The sequence below is a fragment of the Varanus komodoensis genome, unplaced genomic scaffold (genome assembly GCF_004798865.1).
Source record: "Varanus komodoensis strain SLA01 unplaced genomic scaffold, ASM479886v1 scaffold7_3, whole genome shotgun sequence".
Lineage (NCBI taxonomy): Eukaryota > Metazoa > Chordata > Lepidosauria > Squamata > Varanidae > Varanus > Varanus komodoensis.
The window spans coordinates 3,217,241-3,231,092 of NW_025336480.1; the positions used below are offsets into that span (position 1 = coordinate 3,217,241).

At 40.7% G+C, this 13,852-nt stretch overlaps 1 protein-coding gene across 2 annotated transcripts in view; it reads left to right on the top strand.

The window, feature by feature from the left end:
- ERGIC1 (endoplasmic reticulum-golgi intermediate compartment 1) overlaps positions 1-13,852 on the top strand; it is a 102,394-nt gene that overhangs the window by 73,123 nt on the left and 15,419 nt on the right. For both annotated transcript variants that reach the window (XM_044454205.1, XM_044454206.1), the window contains exons 4-8: positions 1,564-1,658; positions 3,325-3,449; positions 7,592-7,696; positions 10,317-10,377; positions 12,040-12,140. In XM_044454205.1, the coding sequence (XP_044310140.1) occupies positions 1,564-1,658; positions 3,325-3,449; positions 7,592-7,696; positions 10,317-10,377; positions 12,040-12,140 (487 nt within the window). The remainder of the gene's footprint in view (positions 1-1,563; positions 1,659-3,324; positions 3,450-7,591; positions 7,697-10,316; positions 10,378-12,039; positions 12,141-13,852) is intronic.

Consider the following 13,852-nt stretch of genomic DNA (forward strand, 5'->3'; position numbering starts at 1 on the left):
AAGTTTTCTGTGACAAAATTTAGAAACCTGTGCTAGAAGCAGAAGTTATCAGGAATGAATGTGGCGTGAATTGAGAGGAAAGGTAAATGTCGGAAGAACTGAAAAAATGTAATTGTTGTGAGTGATTGAAGGAAGGAGGCAGCGATCAGCAGAAGTGAAAAGGAAAAGGATTGCTGGGAAGGAACTGTGACCAGGATGAGTATTCTGGGAATTCAGCTCCATCATGTAGAGCTTTAACTGCATGTTAATTAGTTACAATTTTTCAATTTTTGCCAATATAATAATATACATCCTAGTCTAAAACTCTGACACACACACACACACACACACACACACACACACACACACACAGAGAGAGAGAGAGAGAGAGAGAGAGAGAGAGAGAGAGAGAGAGAGAGATCTCCCTTTTGCTAAGCTCTTTGGGAAAGGTATACTGAAACTCAGTTGATGTATCTTGGCCTTTATATAGCAATACTGTAATCATAGCGCAGTCATATATTATTGTGGTGTTGGGTATTTGCGGATGTATGGCATTTATGTTGCTATGAAGCTACCAAGGTATAAATAAATTAAAAAATAAACTTTAGAAAATACATCTTTATTGATGGGACTTGCATATCCTGTGGCCTGACATGCTTAATGCCTAGATCTTCACCAAGAGGAGACATTTGCATGGCATTTGATCCTTGATAGCCCTCATCAAGTAACACATCTGGGGATAAGAAGGTATTGATGAGTGGAGCAGGATTGTGCACCCTGATCTCCTTCCAGAAGGATGACGGGATCCTTCCCCTTCCCCTCTCATTCAGATATGATGAGTGTACTGGACTACTTTGGGAAGTGATTAAGAGTGCCTCTCTCCCCATCAGCTTTCAAACTGTGAGGACCATTTATGGGGCTGTTTCTGCTCCATCTGTAAAATTAGCTGACCTGGAAACCTACAATAAGCATCTCTTCTAGTCTCAACAGATGATACCAAAATTGGCACTGAGGAGGTCATGTAAGACAGATCATCTTACCATAAAGTAAAATGAAACGGTCACTTTAGGTGTAATTCTTACTAGTTAGCCAGGGAAAGTGTGTCATTTGAACTTTTTGGACCAGTTGTCAAAATGTCTAAGGCTGGAGTGATAACGTAAGCTTGAACCTTTCTTTCCACTTACGGTATGTTCTGACTTTTGCATGAGATGATAATATGTTTTGTTTATTTTATTTATAAAGCATCAAATTCTATTTATGCCACCATGATGAATTTATGATAATTATTTTGATATTTAGCATAATTGTTTATTCAAGCCTATTTCCCTCCCAACTTCAACTGAAAGTAAGATCTCTTTAAATCACAGTTAGACCTCTACACATCTGTATTGTGTACATCTCCTGGAAAGTTTGCTAACATCTCCTTTGTGAGGAACTATGTGATTATTTTGAATCTTGTATGAAGAATGTTGTAGCAAATTTCCCATGCTTTATCTCTTTGTGGGGAATGCCCTGCCTCTCTTGGATAATGGGTTTGTACTCTTCCTTCTAAAGTGAAGCTACCTATCTTCCTCTCCCCTGCAGTGTTAATGAGCTCTACGTGGACGATCCAGACAAAGACAGTGGTGGCAAAATAGAAGTTAATTTGAACATCAGCTTGCCAAATCTGCACTGTGAATGTGAGTGCTGCTTAGGGCTGGGTTTGCAATAGTGGTTGAGTAAACACCACATTGGCTTCGTGCTTCACATTCAGAACACTATGAGTAATTCCTTTTCTTTTCTAGGAAAAAAACAAAGATATCTCGTTCAGAGTACATTCTCGAATTTATGAATAACCTCTTTCTGCATTTGCTAAAAACTTACACAAACAATGGTGTGCTAGAGACTGTACCAAAGCAACATGATCCTTAACATAAAAGAAAAGCAATTCTGGAACATTCGCTCTTCCTTGGAGGGAGGAAACAGTTTGCTTGGCACCTGTTCTTAGGTCTCTTTGACGCCAGGCAAAGACCTTTTTATTTTCCCAGGCCTATTAAAACATCAGCTAAACTGTTAACCTGCCCCTATTATGCTGCTATGTTTTATCCTGTTTCTGCTGTTTTACTGTTGATTGGTTGCTTTGTTGTTTAAATTGATTTTAGAATGATGGCAGTGCTGCTTTGTAGGTCTTTCTGCTGAAGGCCTGGGGGTATAAACAAAAATGCTGCCACTGGCCTACTGTTGTGAAGTGAACTGTACAAACCCCCTTGAATTAATAATGGACAGAGGCAAACAGCTGGGCTTGTTGATTGCCTCTCAGTGACTCAAAATAATCAAGACCAATCCGTGTCTGTGGTTCAGTGACATTTTTCTAGATTGAGCAAATATCTGTAGCTTGTGTCTTTCACTGTCCCCATGCAAATCTGTGCAGGGTCTTGGGCAGTCCATTCCCATCCAAAGTGCATTTGGAATTACAGAGGAAACAACTCAATGAATATATGATGCCATGTTATTCTCAGTCTAGCCCATTTGTCTGTCTACACACTTTCCTCTGACAACAGCTGTCCAAAACTCAGACAGAAGATTCTTCTAGTCATGTTGACCATCCTTTTCAGGGCCTGGGCCTTTCTGCACACCAAGCATGTATTGCATTGCTGAGCTATGGTCCCTATCTAGCCATCCTTAAAGGAACATGAAATACCTGTCTCAGTCTCTCTTTGATAAACCATTAGACTGAGAGGTTACTCCTTTGCAAGCATTCTGAGTTGGGACATTTTGTTCCTACATATTTGAAGATAGCGTGGTGCTTGTATTTTTTATAATAGCGTTAGTATGTGTGTCACTATATGTCCTATTAAGTGATTCCCTCTCAAGCCAAAACCTGATCTTGCCTTTGCCTTTTCTTGCCATTCTTGACTTCTCCTAACAAGAGACTGCAACTAGATTCAGTTTGTTTTTACTAGGTAACACCAGACATATTTTCAGGGTCAAGGGATTCTGCTCAGCATTTTAGCAGAGGTTCTTTGTCATTTGTTATGAGGTTTATGGGAAAAGAGGGATTTATACCTATATCCTAGCATTAATTCACTAAATATTTGCAATAGTATTCACCTGAACACTTAGAAGTTGTTTCAGTCCAGACTAGAAGGCCAGCAAACCATCCAATAAAGACTATATAACTAAATTAATAGGAAAAGAGAAAGTGTACTGATGATTGTACATACTGATTAGCCTAACTGATGTTTTAATGAAGGGGAGGAAAACACAGTGCACCAGTGTTCCTGAAAGAGAACTGTGCATGCCTCTTGGATTATTTTTAACATGCAGTCTCCTTTCCTCCCTTTCTCCTGCTTCATGAACACACAGTGATTGGATTAGATATTCAAGATGAAATGGGAAGACATGAAGTTGGCCATATTGACAACTCAATGAAAATTCCTCTGAATAATGGAGATGGATGCAGGTTCGAGGGTCATTTCAGCATCAACAAGGCAAGTTGGAATAATATTCCCATCCTTGGGAAAGATTGGCAGGTTTTAACAAGAGATTGTTGTGAGTCTGTACAATCACTGTGGGGGCTATGTCCTGCTTCTGGTGGCTACACTATATGGAGTAAGGGAAGGTAAAGGCTGCCCTGATTGCTGTTTTCTTGGTAGAAAAATGGGATACAAATCAAATCAGTAAAGAACAAGAAAAGATAATATGGGTGAAACAATCTCACATAAGGAGGAAAAAGTAGTTTTGCTGTTGAGACCAACTCTTCACCATTAAAAGATGTGGCTACATGTGTATTTTCTTACCCAGTAAGAGTCTTACAGTATACAAACAGGCAATGCAGCCTGCACCATGTAGTGTCCACACAAACCCAAATAGGATAGCAGCACAGAGAGGCTGGGTGTGCAAGGGTAGCAAAGAGGTATGACAAGGAGCACTGGTGTATGCGCAGAGAGAGGGAGATGCAGGCCTGACTACTCACGATTGTGTGATTACCTGATCACTAACTGCAAGATACTGTTTAAACAGCAGCAGTGAGAAAAACATCACTTGTGCTGGAAGTAGGGCTGTTACCCACTTAACGGACAGATTAATTAAATTAGCATGGATTTGGATATGAATAAACCATTGTCTTTAGGTGAAAACCCTGTGCTTTGTTGTTGTACATTTGTATTATAGTGGATTCATTTCTTCTTCTAGGGTGCCTACTGTACTTGGAATTTTTAGAAATACTGATATTCAAAACAATTAACAGCATATTTAAGAAAATGTATTGCCTGACTAATTGGGGACACAATTTTAATCCATTATTCTATCTGTCAAATTAATCAAACGTAGCAGTCCTAGTTTAAGAAGGGGATGCAACAAAGAGAGAGGAATATTTTCATGTTGAATCCTGTGATGGAAGGCGGAAATAGTACTGCACCAACATAGTGTTCTCCTTGTGGTATGAATGCCCAGGAAGCTGTAATCATGAATTTGCAAGTGCTTTAGAGTTCTTTGTGGTGTATTGAGCACAGCATGTCTGTTGCTTTCTTCTGTCTTCCCCAAGCACTACACCACAAGCCTGTGAGTCACTGCAGTGCAAAGGAATATGGGCCCAGTTCACAAACAAGTTCTTTTTTTCCTCAAGAGCTGCTCAGCCAGTCAGGCACATCAGCCTGACAGAGGAAGGTCTTGATGTGGATGCAGAGTTACTTTGCTTCTCCTGTCACTACAGAGGCCTAGTTTCTCTCCCAGCAGCGATGAGAAACAAGACCTGGGGATGGGGAGGCTACTTTGTGGGCTGGGCGTGTCTGGCATTGCATAATCTGGCCATGTAGAGCAGCCTGTGACTTCACAGGGTGGGGGAGAAGGTGCGCTGGTGCCATAATGAAGATGTAACCCATATTCACATCTCATTTTTACACCACAGGCTACAAAATCATGCTGCCGCCTCTTCCTACTAATTCACGTTAGAGCACAGCTAAAAATAATACAGTAGAAGACCCACCCTTGCTCACTTCGCAGTATAAAAATATCTGAGGGTGTCTTAATAAAATGGCATAGCTTTTTCCTTTTTGGTGCTTTTCATGCTAGCTAGCGTGGCTTCCAACTAACTGTGATAGGGCAAGTATTGTGTGCTCTTGAAGCAGAAAATTTCAATGAACTCTCTTAGGTGATATCATGCTTTGGAGTGTTGCTTCCCTTTCTCCCCCACCGCCATCAACTCTATTAGTTTAGGGAGTTGTGAGCATGTTTATTCTGATAGGAGAAGTCAGAGTAAAAGTCAGCCCTTTGATTCATTCACTCTGCAAATAATTCCCAAACTGGTCTTATCCTCATAAGCATTATTGTCTTGTGCTAAAGAAATACTTCCTCGCATCCCTCCTGTTTTAGGGGTAAGTGGATAGACATTAAAAGGAACATGGGCCTGCTCAAGGAGCTGTTTGTTTTAAACATTGGGATTGGGGTGCACATGAGAAGATGGGCTCATAGGTAGGCATTACACCACACTGTTTCAAGCAGCAAGTTGTCTGGCGTTTTCCCCCAGTGGTTTTTGTTCAGGTAGAGTTTCATATCTGGCAGGAATTCTCCCTGGCAAACAGTTCCTAAGAAGCAATCTCCAGTCCAGTTTGTTTCATTCCTATAGCAGGGCAAACTCACTTGGCTAGCCACTTTCACCATCAGAAGTGAAAGTAAACTGGACCAGAAGCTGCATGCTGGCAAGGACCTGTTTGTGAATGAAAGTAGTATCAGGTGATGAGCTAGAGGCCTTGCCATCAACATAAGGACCTTGGCATGACAGACTGGAGACTTGCTTGCAAGTAATTCCTTTGCTTCTTTTTGTTGTGACACCTTAGACATGCAAAGCATAGTGCATGAACGGACTGGAATGAGGAACAGCAATGCTAGGGAGCAGGCAGAAAAGAGGAGCACTTATGCAGATACAGCCTAATCTTTAAGGCTTCTTAACCTGATCTATTTTGGGAGGAAGAGTCCACCTGTAGAACTCTTTTCTCAGCACCCATGATTGGGATGGGATTGTGATTACCTGAACTACTAATGGTTAATAATAATGTATTTTTATATCCCATTCTTATATGAAATGTACCCAGAACTGTGTACAGCATAATCCTAAAACCATACAATATCAACAGTAAAAATATATCTACAAATAACATGCTACGTGCAATAAATTACATACAATCAGATGTATATCAAAGTGAAAGTATGGGTACTCACTGTCACCACCTCCATTATAGTTTTTGCTCCATGTCTTACAGGATCTGCTAGCTCTTAATACTTCTTCAGTGCATCAGAAGCCAAATGCTATGAAAGCATCTCCGTGTACATGGCACGCACTTTCTCCACCCACCTCCATCTTGCCTCATTAGTGTAGTGGTGATAAATGGATTCTGTTAAAATGCTTCGTGATACAGTGTCTCCAACTACCTCCTGATTTCAGAGAGATCCAGTTGCAAATAACTTGAGAGCTTAAGTGCTCAGCATTGTCATAGCAACTGGAACCCTCAGCTGAAAGATGGGGCATTTAAGAAGGAACGACAGTGTTTGGTGAAGGTGCTGCTATAAAGGTTGTACCCTCATTGTCATTTAAAAATGTTTTCATTTCTATTTGACATCAGCTGAGCAACCCTTTTGGTTCTTGCCAGGGCAACCAGCTATAGCGGCTCATTACAACCCTCCCTGCCCTTGATGTTACAATTTGACCTTCAGCTGCAATAAATGTTATGTCAGTCCAAACTGTTAGTTTGGATTCAAACTGCAGCTGTGCATGGTATTCAGATTTGAAGAGGCATGCCGGAATCTCTTCCTACATTGTCACTGTTGGTGCTGATCATGATAGAATGTATTTTGTATCTCCTGGAGGAACTTACTGTAACTGCAGTACTGATCCAAAAACTTGGGTAAGTGCTCAGGCAGATGTGTCCTGTGGGCTGAAGGGTAAACTTAAAATCAGTAGCGCTCCGCAACTAATAGGCCATCACAGTAATGGGCAGAGCAGATCACATGGGATTGTTGTACCCTGGTCCTCTAGAGGCATGCAGAAAGAGCATGAAAAATCGGTGTCACTTTCATAGGAATGTCTCATTTGATTGGAGTGAATATACAAGAGTGCTCTAGGTTTCTCAGTGTTTGGTAGGTGATTGGTTATAGTGCTATCTAGTAAGAAAAAGCTGAGTTTGCACATTCAGAGAAGGCAAAGAAGCCATGGACACTGCCTCATTTCCATAATAACCTTCACCAGGTGTGGGTTACCATGTCTTCTGAACACTACAACCCATGGATTATTTTAGGATCCTGGGGTGGCTTGAAAGCACCGTGCAATCACCATGTATTAGATGGAATGAAAAATCCACTGTAGCGTCTTTCCTTCCCTGATTGTGCAAACCCAAGCAATATGAAAAGGACATTGTTTAAGTATATAAATTAATCTGGATCAGACATTATTTACCTTTCTTCCTCAAGGCATTAGAAAGTTCTTTTAGTACTTGACTGGCACATCAGGTGTTGGTTATTGCTAGCCAATCATAGGACAGTTGAACTAAGCCATCCGTCTTAGCCTGTTTTTTCCCATCATGCAGCTCACTCTGGAGTTAAGAATTTTAACAAATGATAAACTCATGACTTTTTTTAGGTTCCAGGTAATTTTCATGTATCCACTCACAGTGCCACAGCACAGCCTCAGAATCCTGACATGACACACGTCATCCACAAGCTCTCCTTTGGTGACAAGTTACAGGTAAATTTGGGGATGTACAGCTCTCAGGAGGGTGGAAAAGAAGCTGTGCTTAAAGTTGAAATATCTTTCTGAATAGTCCTAGATTGCAAAAAAGGTTGCAGAGAGTGAAAAGGTTTTATTTTCAGTGAGATAGTAGCGTTTCAGTGTTTACTTGAGACTTAAAATAGTTGGGAAAGGGCCACTGTTTTAATATAGTACACATGATTGAAGCTCATAATCACGTGTGTAAGATAGGAGTCCATTTGTTCCTTGTGCATAGTCTTGCTTCATGAACTTGCACAATACAGCCAGTTTAGAATGAGCAATTTTATGGTAACCTTTTTGTCTTTATTTTAAAGACAAAGCTGCTTGCTAAATTAGGTAATTTTGCATGATTTTGGATGTCGGTTTACAAGGGTTGGGTGGAAACAAAAATGAAAGCTGCTTCATTTAGAAAAAGCTATTTCATGTAACTGGGCTGAAGGGCATGCAGGCTACGACACACTGAATATAACAGTATTTGCCAGTGTGAGGGGCCGAGGGTCAAGCTTAGTATTCATTAAATTGTGAAAGCACTTGCATTCAAGTAATGCACTTGGCTCTTTGCTCATTCAAATTTGCTAGTGGAGACTCACTGTAGTTCTTTGTGTCCTTTGGGTGGCTGACCACAGTATGTTTGAGTGGTCAGTATTGTACATGTGGTACAGTTTGTGGTTCATATTCATTTCTGTATCATGGTAGTAGGTGGCAATATTCATTACTGTTTCTGATTAATTGTGGACTTAGGGGACTAATGAAAGCTTTTCCTTTCCTGAGGAAAGTTGCTATTGCTAATAGGGAGTGCTTCATTTCAAAGACAGGCGGGCAGCACTTTCTCTCAGTCGTTTTGCGGAATGGGCCTTGTCTTTGTGCATACATTGCTTCTCCTTCTCATGGAATTGGTCAGCTGGCAGTAGAAAAAGCAGAGAAAGAGATTCTTTTGTTAAAGCGGTGTAATGCAATGAGCTGTTACTCAAGAATATCACTGCTCCATCACAACCACTCTACAATGTGGAGATCCTGTTGGAGTTGCATATCCACCCTCCCATACCTGATAATTACTATACCAGTTCTCTTGCTCTTTTCCCTCTTCAGACTATTATGACATAGAAGGAAATACTAGAGTTCACACTCAGTGGCATGTCATAATGAACTATAGGAAGTCTCCAATGAATATAAGAAGTGCCTTATATGAGATCAGGCTATTTGTTCATTGTCCAAGGGCCCCAGGCTTTTGAATCATTTGCTGCCTGAGTTTTCTTTTTAAATGGGATTGAACCTGGGTGCAGGGCATTACCACTAAACTATGGTCTGTTCCTCCCCTTCCATTGAGTAATTGCTGGGGGTGTTGGCAGAAGGGTTTATAAAGCATGAATGACTGACTTTCCTGAGACCCAAAAAGAGGTGCATTAATCATTTGACTGCTTCAAGTGTTAGAGAAAGAATGCTGCCTTAAACTTATCCTGAAAGAACTCTGTTCAGAAATGCTGCTTCTTAATAGACTTTTCTTCTGATGGTGCATCTGTGAATGAGGTTCTGTCTCACACGGAGATGTGGTCATGTCTCTGCATAATTGATACTGTGCCACTTGGTACAGGGTAGTGCCTCTTGAGTTACTGATAATTTGAATGACACTATAGAAAACCTGACCGTGCCATCCTTCTATATTGTCAGTCTTATGTCACTTGTCCTTTTTGGTGTACTCTAGTACAACACTTGTTTCAGATACATTATAAACAATATAATGGGTTTTAATTATTATTTTAAATCCTGTTGCTGTTCTGCAAAGCTATTTGATCTTTTATCTGTTTCAGACTCTATATTATTACACACACACACACACACACACACACATCACTTTCATCTTTAGGAGGAGAGACTGACCTCATACTTCCAAATTTCTATCCTGAGAGGGTGCAGAATAGGATGTATTGTTCTATTTGCAAGATCTGTATAAATTTAAGAAACGTGTTCCCAGCGAGGATGAGTGATAGGATCAGCAATAAATTACACAAAGTCTAATGAAGAATGAAGAAGTTCCTTCTCTCCTTGTTTTCTCTACTTCTTGCCTGCAGAGTTGAGGCTTTCAGTGCTGGGTAGAGTGACCTTGTGCTTCCTAGATAGTGTCTACAGGGCCATAGGACTTTCTGGATTTCTAGGTCCAACATCAGAAACAGCTTGTGTTGGAGCCTGGACTTCACCCTCACAGCACCCTTCTTCACTTGCAGCCAGCATGGAAAGAACCATGCTACATGCTTCTACAAGGTTGTGAGAACTACCTCAGAGAAGGGATTTAATAGGTGTTCAGAGGTGCAGGGAAGGGAGTAGCTCGTCTCTGCCATAATACAGTGTATCCAGACTGCACCTCTGGTTCCTTCCCTCCGAAGCGCTGTAGCTAGATGGCCAAAATTGGCCATCTCCCTGCTTTGCAGGATAAGGGGAGTCCAGTGGCAACCTTAGCTATTCTTCCCACCCCTGCAGAGGATGCCTGTAATCCTAAAAATTCAGAAGGTTCTGGGCAGCCTCATAGGACTGAGCCTAAGTTAGTTTATCATTGGAAAAGAACACATTTAATACAAAGGTATGTTCTGTCTCTTTCCAGGTACACAACATCCACGGAGCATTTAATGCATTGGAGGGTGCAGATAAGCTTGGTTCAAACCGTATGTATTTTCCATATTTTTTCTCCTGGTGTTAGTAAAGCTAGTAAAAACGGAGAGTTCCATAGGAACTAAGTTTGTTTCACTGAGCAGTAGCTGATGATAATAGGAATACCGTTGCCTGCTAATATTATACCAGCCAAAGACACTTGGGATAGCTGAATCTGGCTTTACTTTTTCCCTGGCTGCAGAAGAAGCCCAGTTAAAAACAGGGTTTTACTCACTTGCCTGTCACCAAAATTTTAGGGAACAGTCTATGTTCTGCACTGTTGGTATACTTTGCTGCCAGGGACATGTGAGTATTTAAGGTACCTAAGGCACTTAAAAGATGGCCTTCTCCCATTTAAAACTGCCCAAGATCACCTTCAGAGGTCCTGTTGTGACTGACTATCACCCGCAGAGATTAGGTGGGTAGCAGCTGAGGAGTAGGCTGCTTCAACTATGATGTCTTATCTTGATAATACACTCCCCAGTCAGATTTGTGGAACAGCTACACTGTTGATCAGGTGTCAAATTAAGGCCTTTCTGTTCAGCTAGGATTTAAAGTGATTTATGCTTCTTCAGTTTTATTGTCTGCTGCTCTTTATTCCTGCCTGTCTCTATATTATTGCTGTGTGTATCTATTTTGTTTGTGTTATATACTATTAAAATTATATTGTCTTAATTTTTATTTATCTTTCTAATTTTGGCAGCACTTGCCTGTTAGCCTTTGGACACTTTAATGGAAAATGACCTGTAAATATTTGAGGTGAACAAACAAACAAAGGCAGAAAGCCAGAGAGAAGCTGAATGGCAAGGGCTTTTAGGGATTCTGTGTCATAGCCAGGAAATGAGCCTGAACTGAATCTTAACTGTTGGTATTTCCTTCCTCCATGTTTACTTACTGGCTGTCATGAGTTAGAGTAAGTTAGGGATGCGGCATCTTTCTGCTCTGTATTGACGCTACTTCCACCTTGTCATCACGAACAGACTATTCCCTGCTCCATAGAACTTGCACTCTCTGCCCCATGGAGATTTATTCCCCAGGCTCTTGCCCTATTCTAGCCATTCTAGCACCCAGCCGGTACCCGGCTGTCAGATGCTGCTGAGACTAAGAGCGCTGTTCCTTCAGTTCAAGCTTGATCATCCCTCAGTAAAAATGACCATTGCTAATAAAGATAATACTTCAATATTTAAACCCCAATGGGCAAGACTCAATGTGTCTCTTCCTGGGGAGGTGTAATACACCAGCCCAACTATATTCCATAATGTAGACTAATGTTGAACACCTATGTAGGGCTGTGAGCAAAACTCAGCACTAGATCTTTTAACATCTGGTCCAAATAGCTTTTTCTATGGTAAATTGAAGAGGCATGGTGAATGCTATGGAACATTTGGCAATTTTGAAAAAGAATATACCTCCTAAGGAAAGTCATATGGGTATTTTGGTGGATACATAAGGATTTTGTAGAATAGGTTGATCAGCTTTTATGCTGAAGATAATGCAGATAGGCAAAAGAACAGTAGGGACCACTACCATTTAGAATGGTATAGTGGAGAGTAAGCCAATTTGGAGCAGAAACTTCTGCTTTTAAATGTGTGTGCTCCAGAGCAGTATTCCTGAACATGATTAAGTGCTGTGATTTTGAATATGGGCACATTCTGTTTTCTCTGTCGTTGATGCAGCCCTTGCATCCCACGATTATATACTGAAGATTGTTCCCACTGTGTATGAAGACATGAGTGGCAAACAGCGGTACTCATACCAATATACTGTAGCCAATAAGGTAAGGAAGTTACATCCTTTCGTAAGAAGGCTTTGATTCAAGAGATCCTACTGGGCAAACTTTCAGTTCCAAGTCAGGTTTCCATTGTTGGTCTTTCATTGTTGTTTGCTGTGTCTGAAGTGAGTGCAATAGCAGCCTCTGCTGGAGGAGAAATGAAAATAAGGGAGGTTTTGCTAGTGCTGCTTGAAGAATTTGATATTTACATGTTTGTATACAAGTGGGTCTTATTTGCAGCTCCCAAATTAATGTGCAGATTTTGTTGTTGTTAGTCGCAAAGTTGTGCCTGACCCATCATGACCCCATGGACAACATTCCTCCAGGCAGTCCTGTCCTCCACCATCCCTCGGAGTCCACCCAAGGTCATACCCAGTGTGCAGATTAGAACTTGTGTGCTCATCAGCTTTCACTCTTCCCAGAAAGTTTGCTTTTTCAGACATGTATTGTAAGAGACAATTCATTGGTATATGCATTTGATCCAAATTTTAATACATTTCATACATATAAAACACATGCAGATTAAAGCAGAAGCAGGATGGAATGGAACAATCTTATAGATAAACACACATGCAAATGACTCACTGGAAACAGATTGATTCACCCATTTCTACTTGTTTCTTTGCAAGTAAGCAGTCATGTAGAACAAAACATAGTTGGATTAACAGTTTTGAGGTTTTTCTTCATTTTCTGCTGGTATGACTTGCCCTTTGGCTTGTATCTTTCCAAACAGAAAGACAACGTAATGATGTATTTCTGGATCAGAATGGTATAACTTGTAGGGAGAATGCAAACAATACATTTCATGTATGAGCGTTCTTCTCTTCTCTTCTCTTCTCTTCTCTTCTCTTCTCTTCTCTTCTCTTCTCTTCGTTAGATGTCCACATATGGTGGCTGTAAGTGGTTCAATATGTATTCAGAAGTTCCAAACTCTTTAAAAAATAAATGTTTCCAGATGTGGCTTGGTGATTTACTCATGTGAACAGGGTGCAGGTGACTATCCTTTGGGGATGGCTGCTAAGGAATATCTCATGAAAAAATGAAATGATTGTTTGAAGTTATCCTAACTAGATGGGATATTTTTAAGGGAGAGAAAATTAATCTCAAGAATAGTTCCACAACAGTTAGGGGCTGGCCACGTGCGCGCGTGCTCTCGCTCTCGCTCTCTCTCTCTCTCTCTCTCTTGTGCCATCTTCATCTGATACATGCCCTTTTCCATTGAATGTTTTGCTTCTGGAGTATGGTAGCCATTATAGGTGGTCAATTGGTCAGACATTTAAGAATGTGTCTTGGGATAGCTATTGCAGCATCACTGATCCATTATGAACTTGTAGTGGCAAAGAGACTGGGCTATAAACCTGGAAGTCTACAATTCAGATTTCATTTCTGTCAAATCTTCAATGTCTTGATAGTTTCATGAAAGCCATTAATTCTCACCTCTATTTTATGCCATGTCCAAATATATGTCCCTATCTTATATGATTGCTGAAGGATTACTATGAGACTAGATTAGAAGTGCTTTGAGCTTTAGAAACAGCTCTGTAGAAACTAGTCAATCATGGTGATGGTTGTAACTCCTCCAATTTACTGGCATTTGTCTCTTTAAATTGTCTCCTACTTAATCTAATTTTTTGACAGAGTAACCTCCCAAATAGACAGCACACTGTGAACATAATTTAACTCAACTTTAGCAAAGCTTTTGACATAGTGCCCCATGA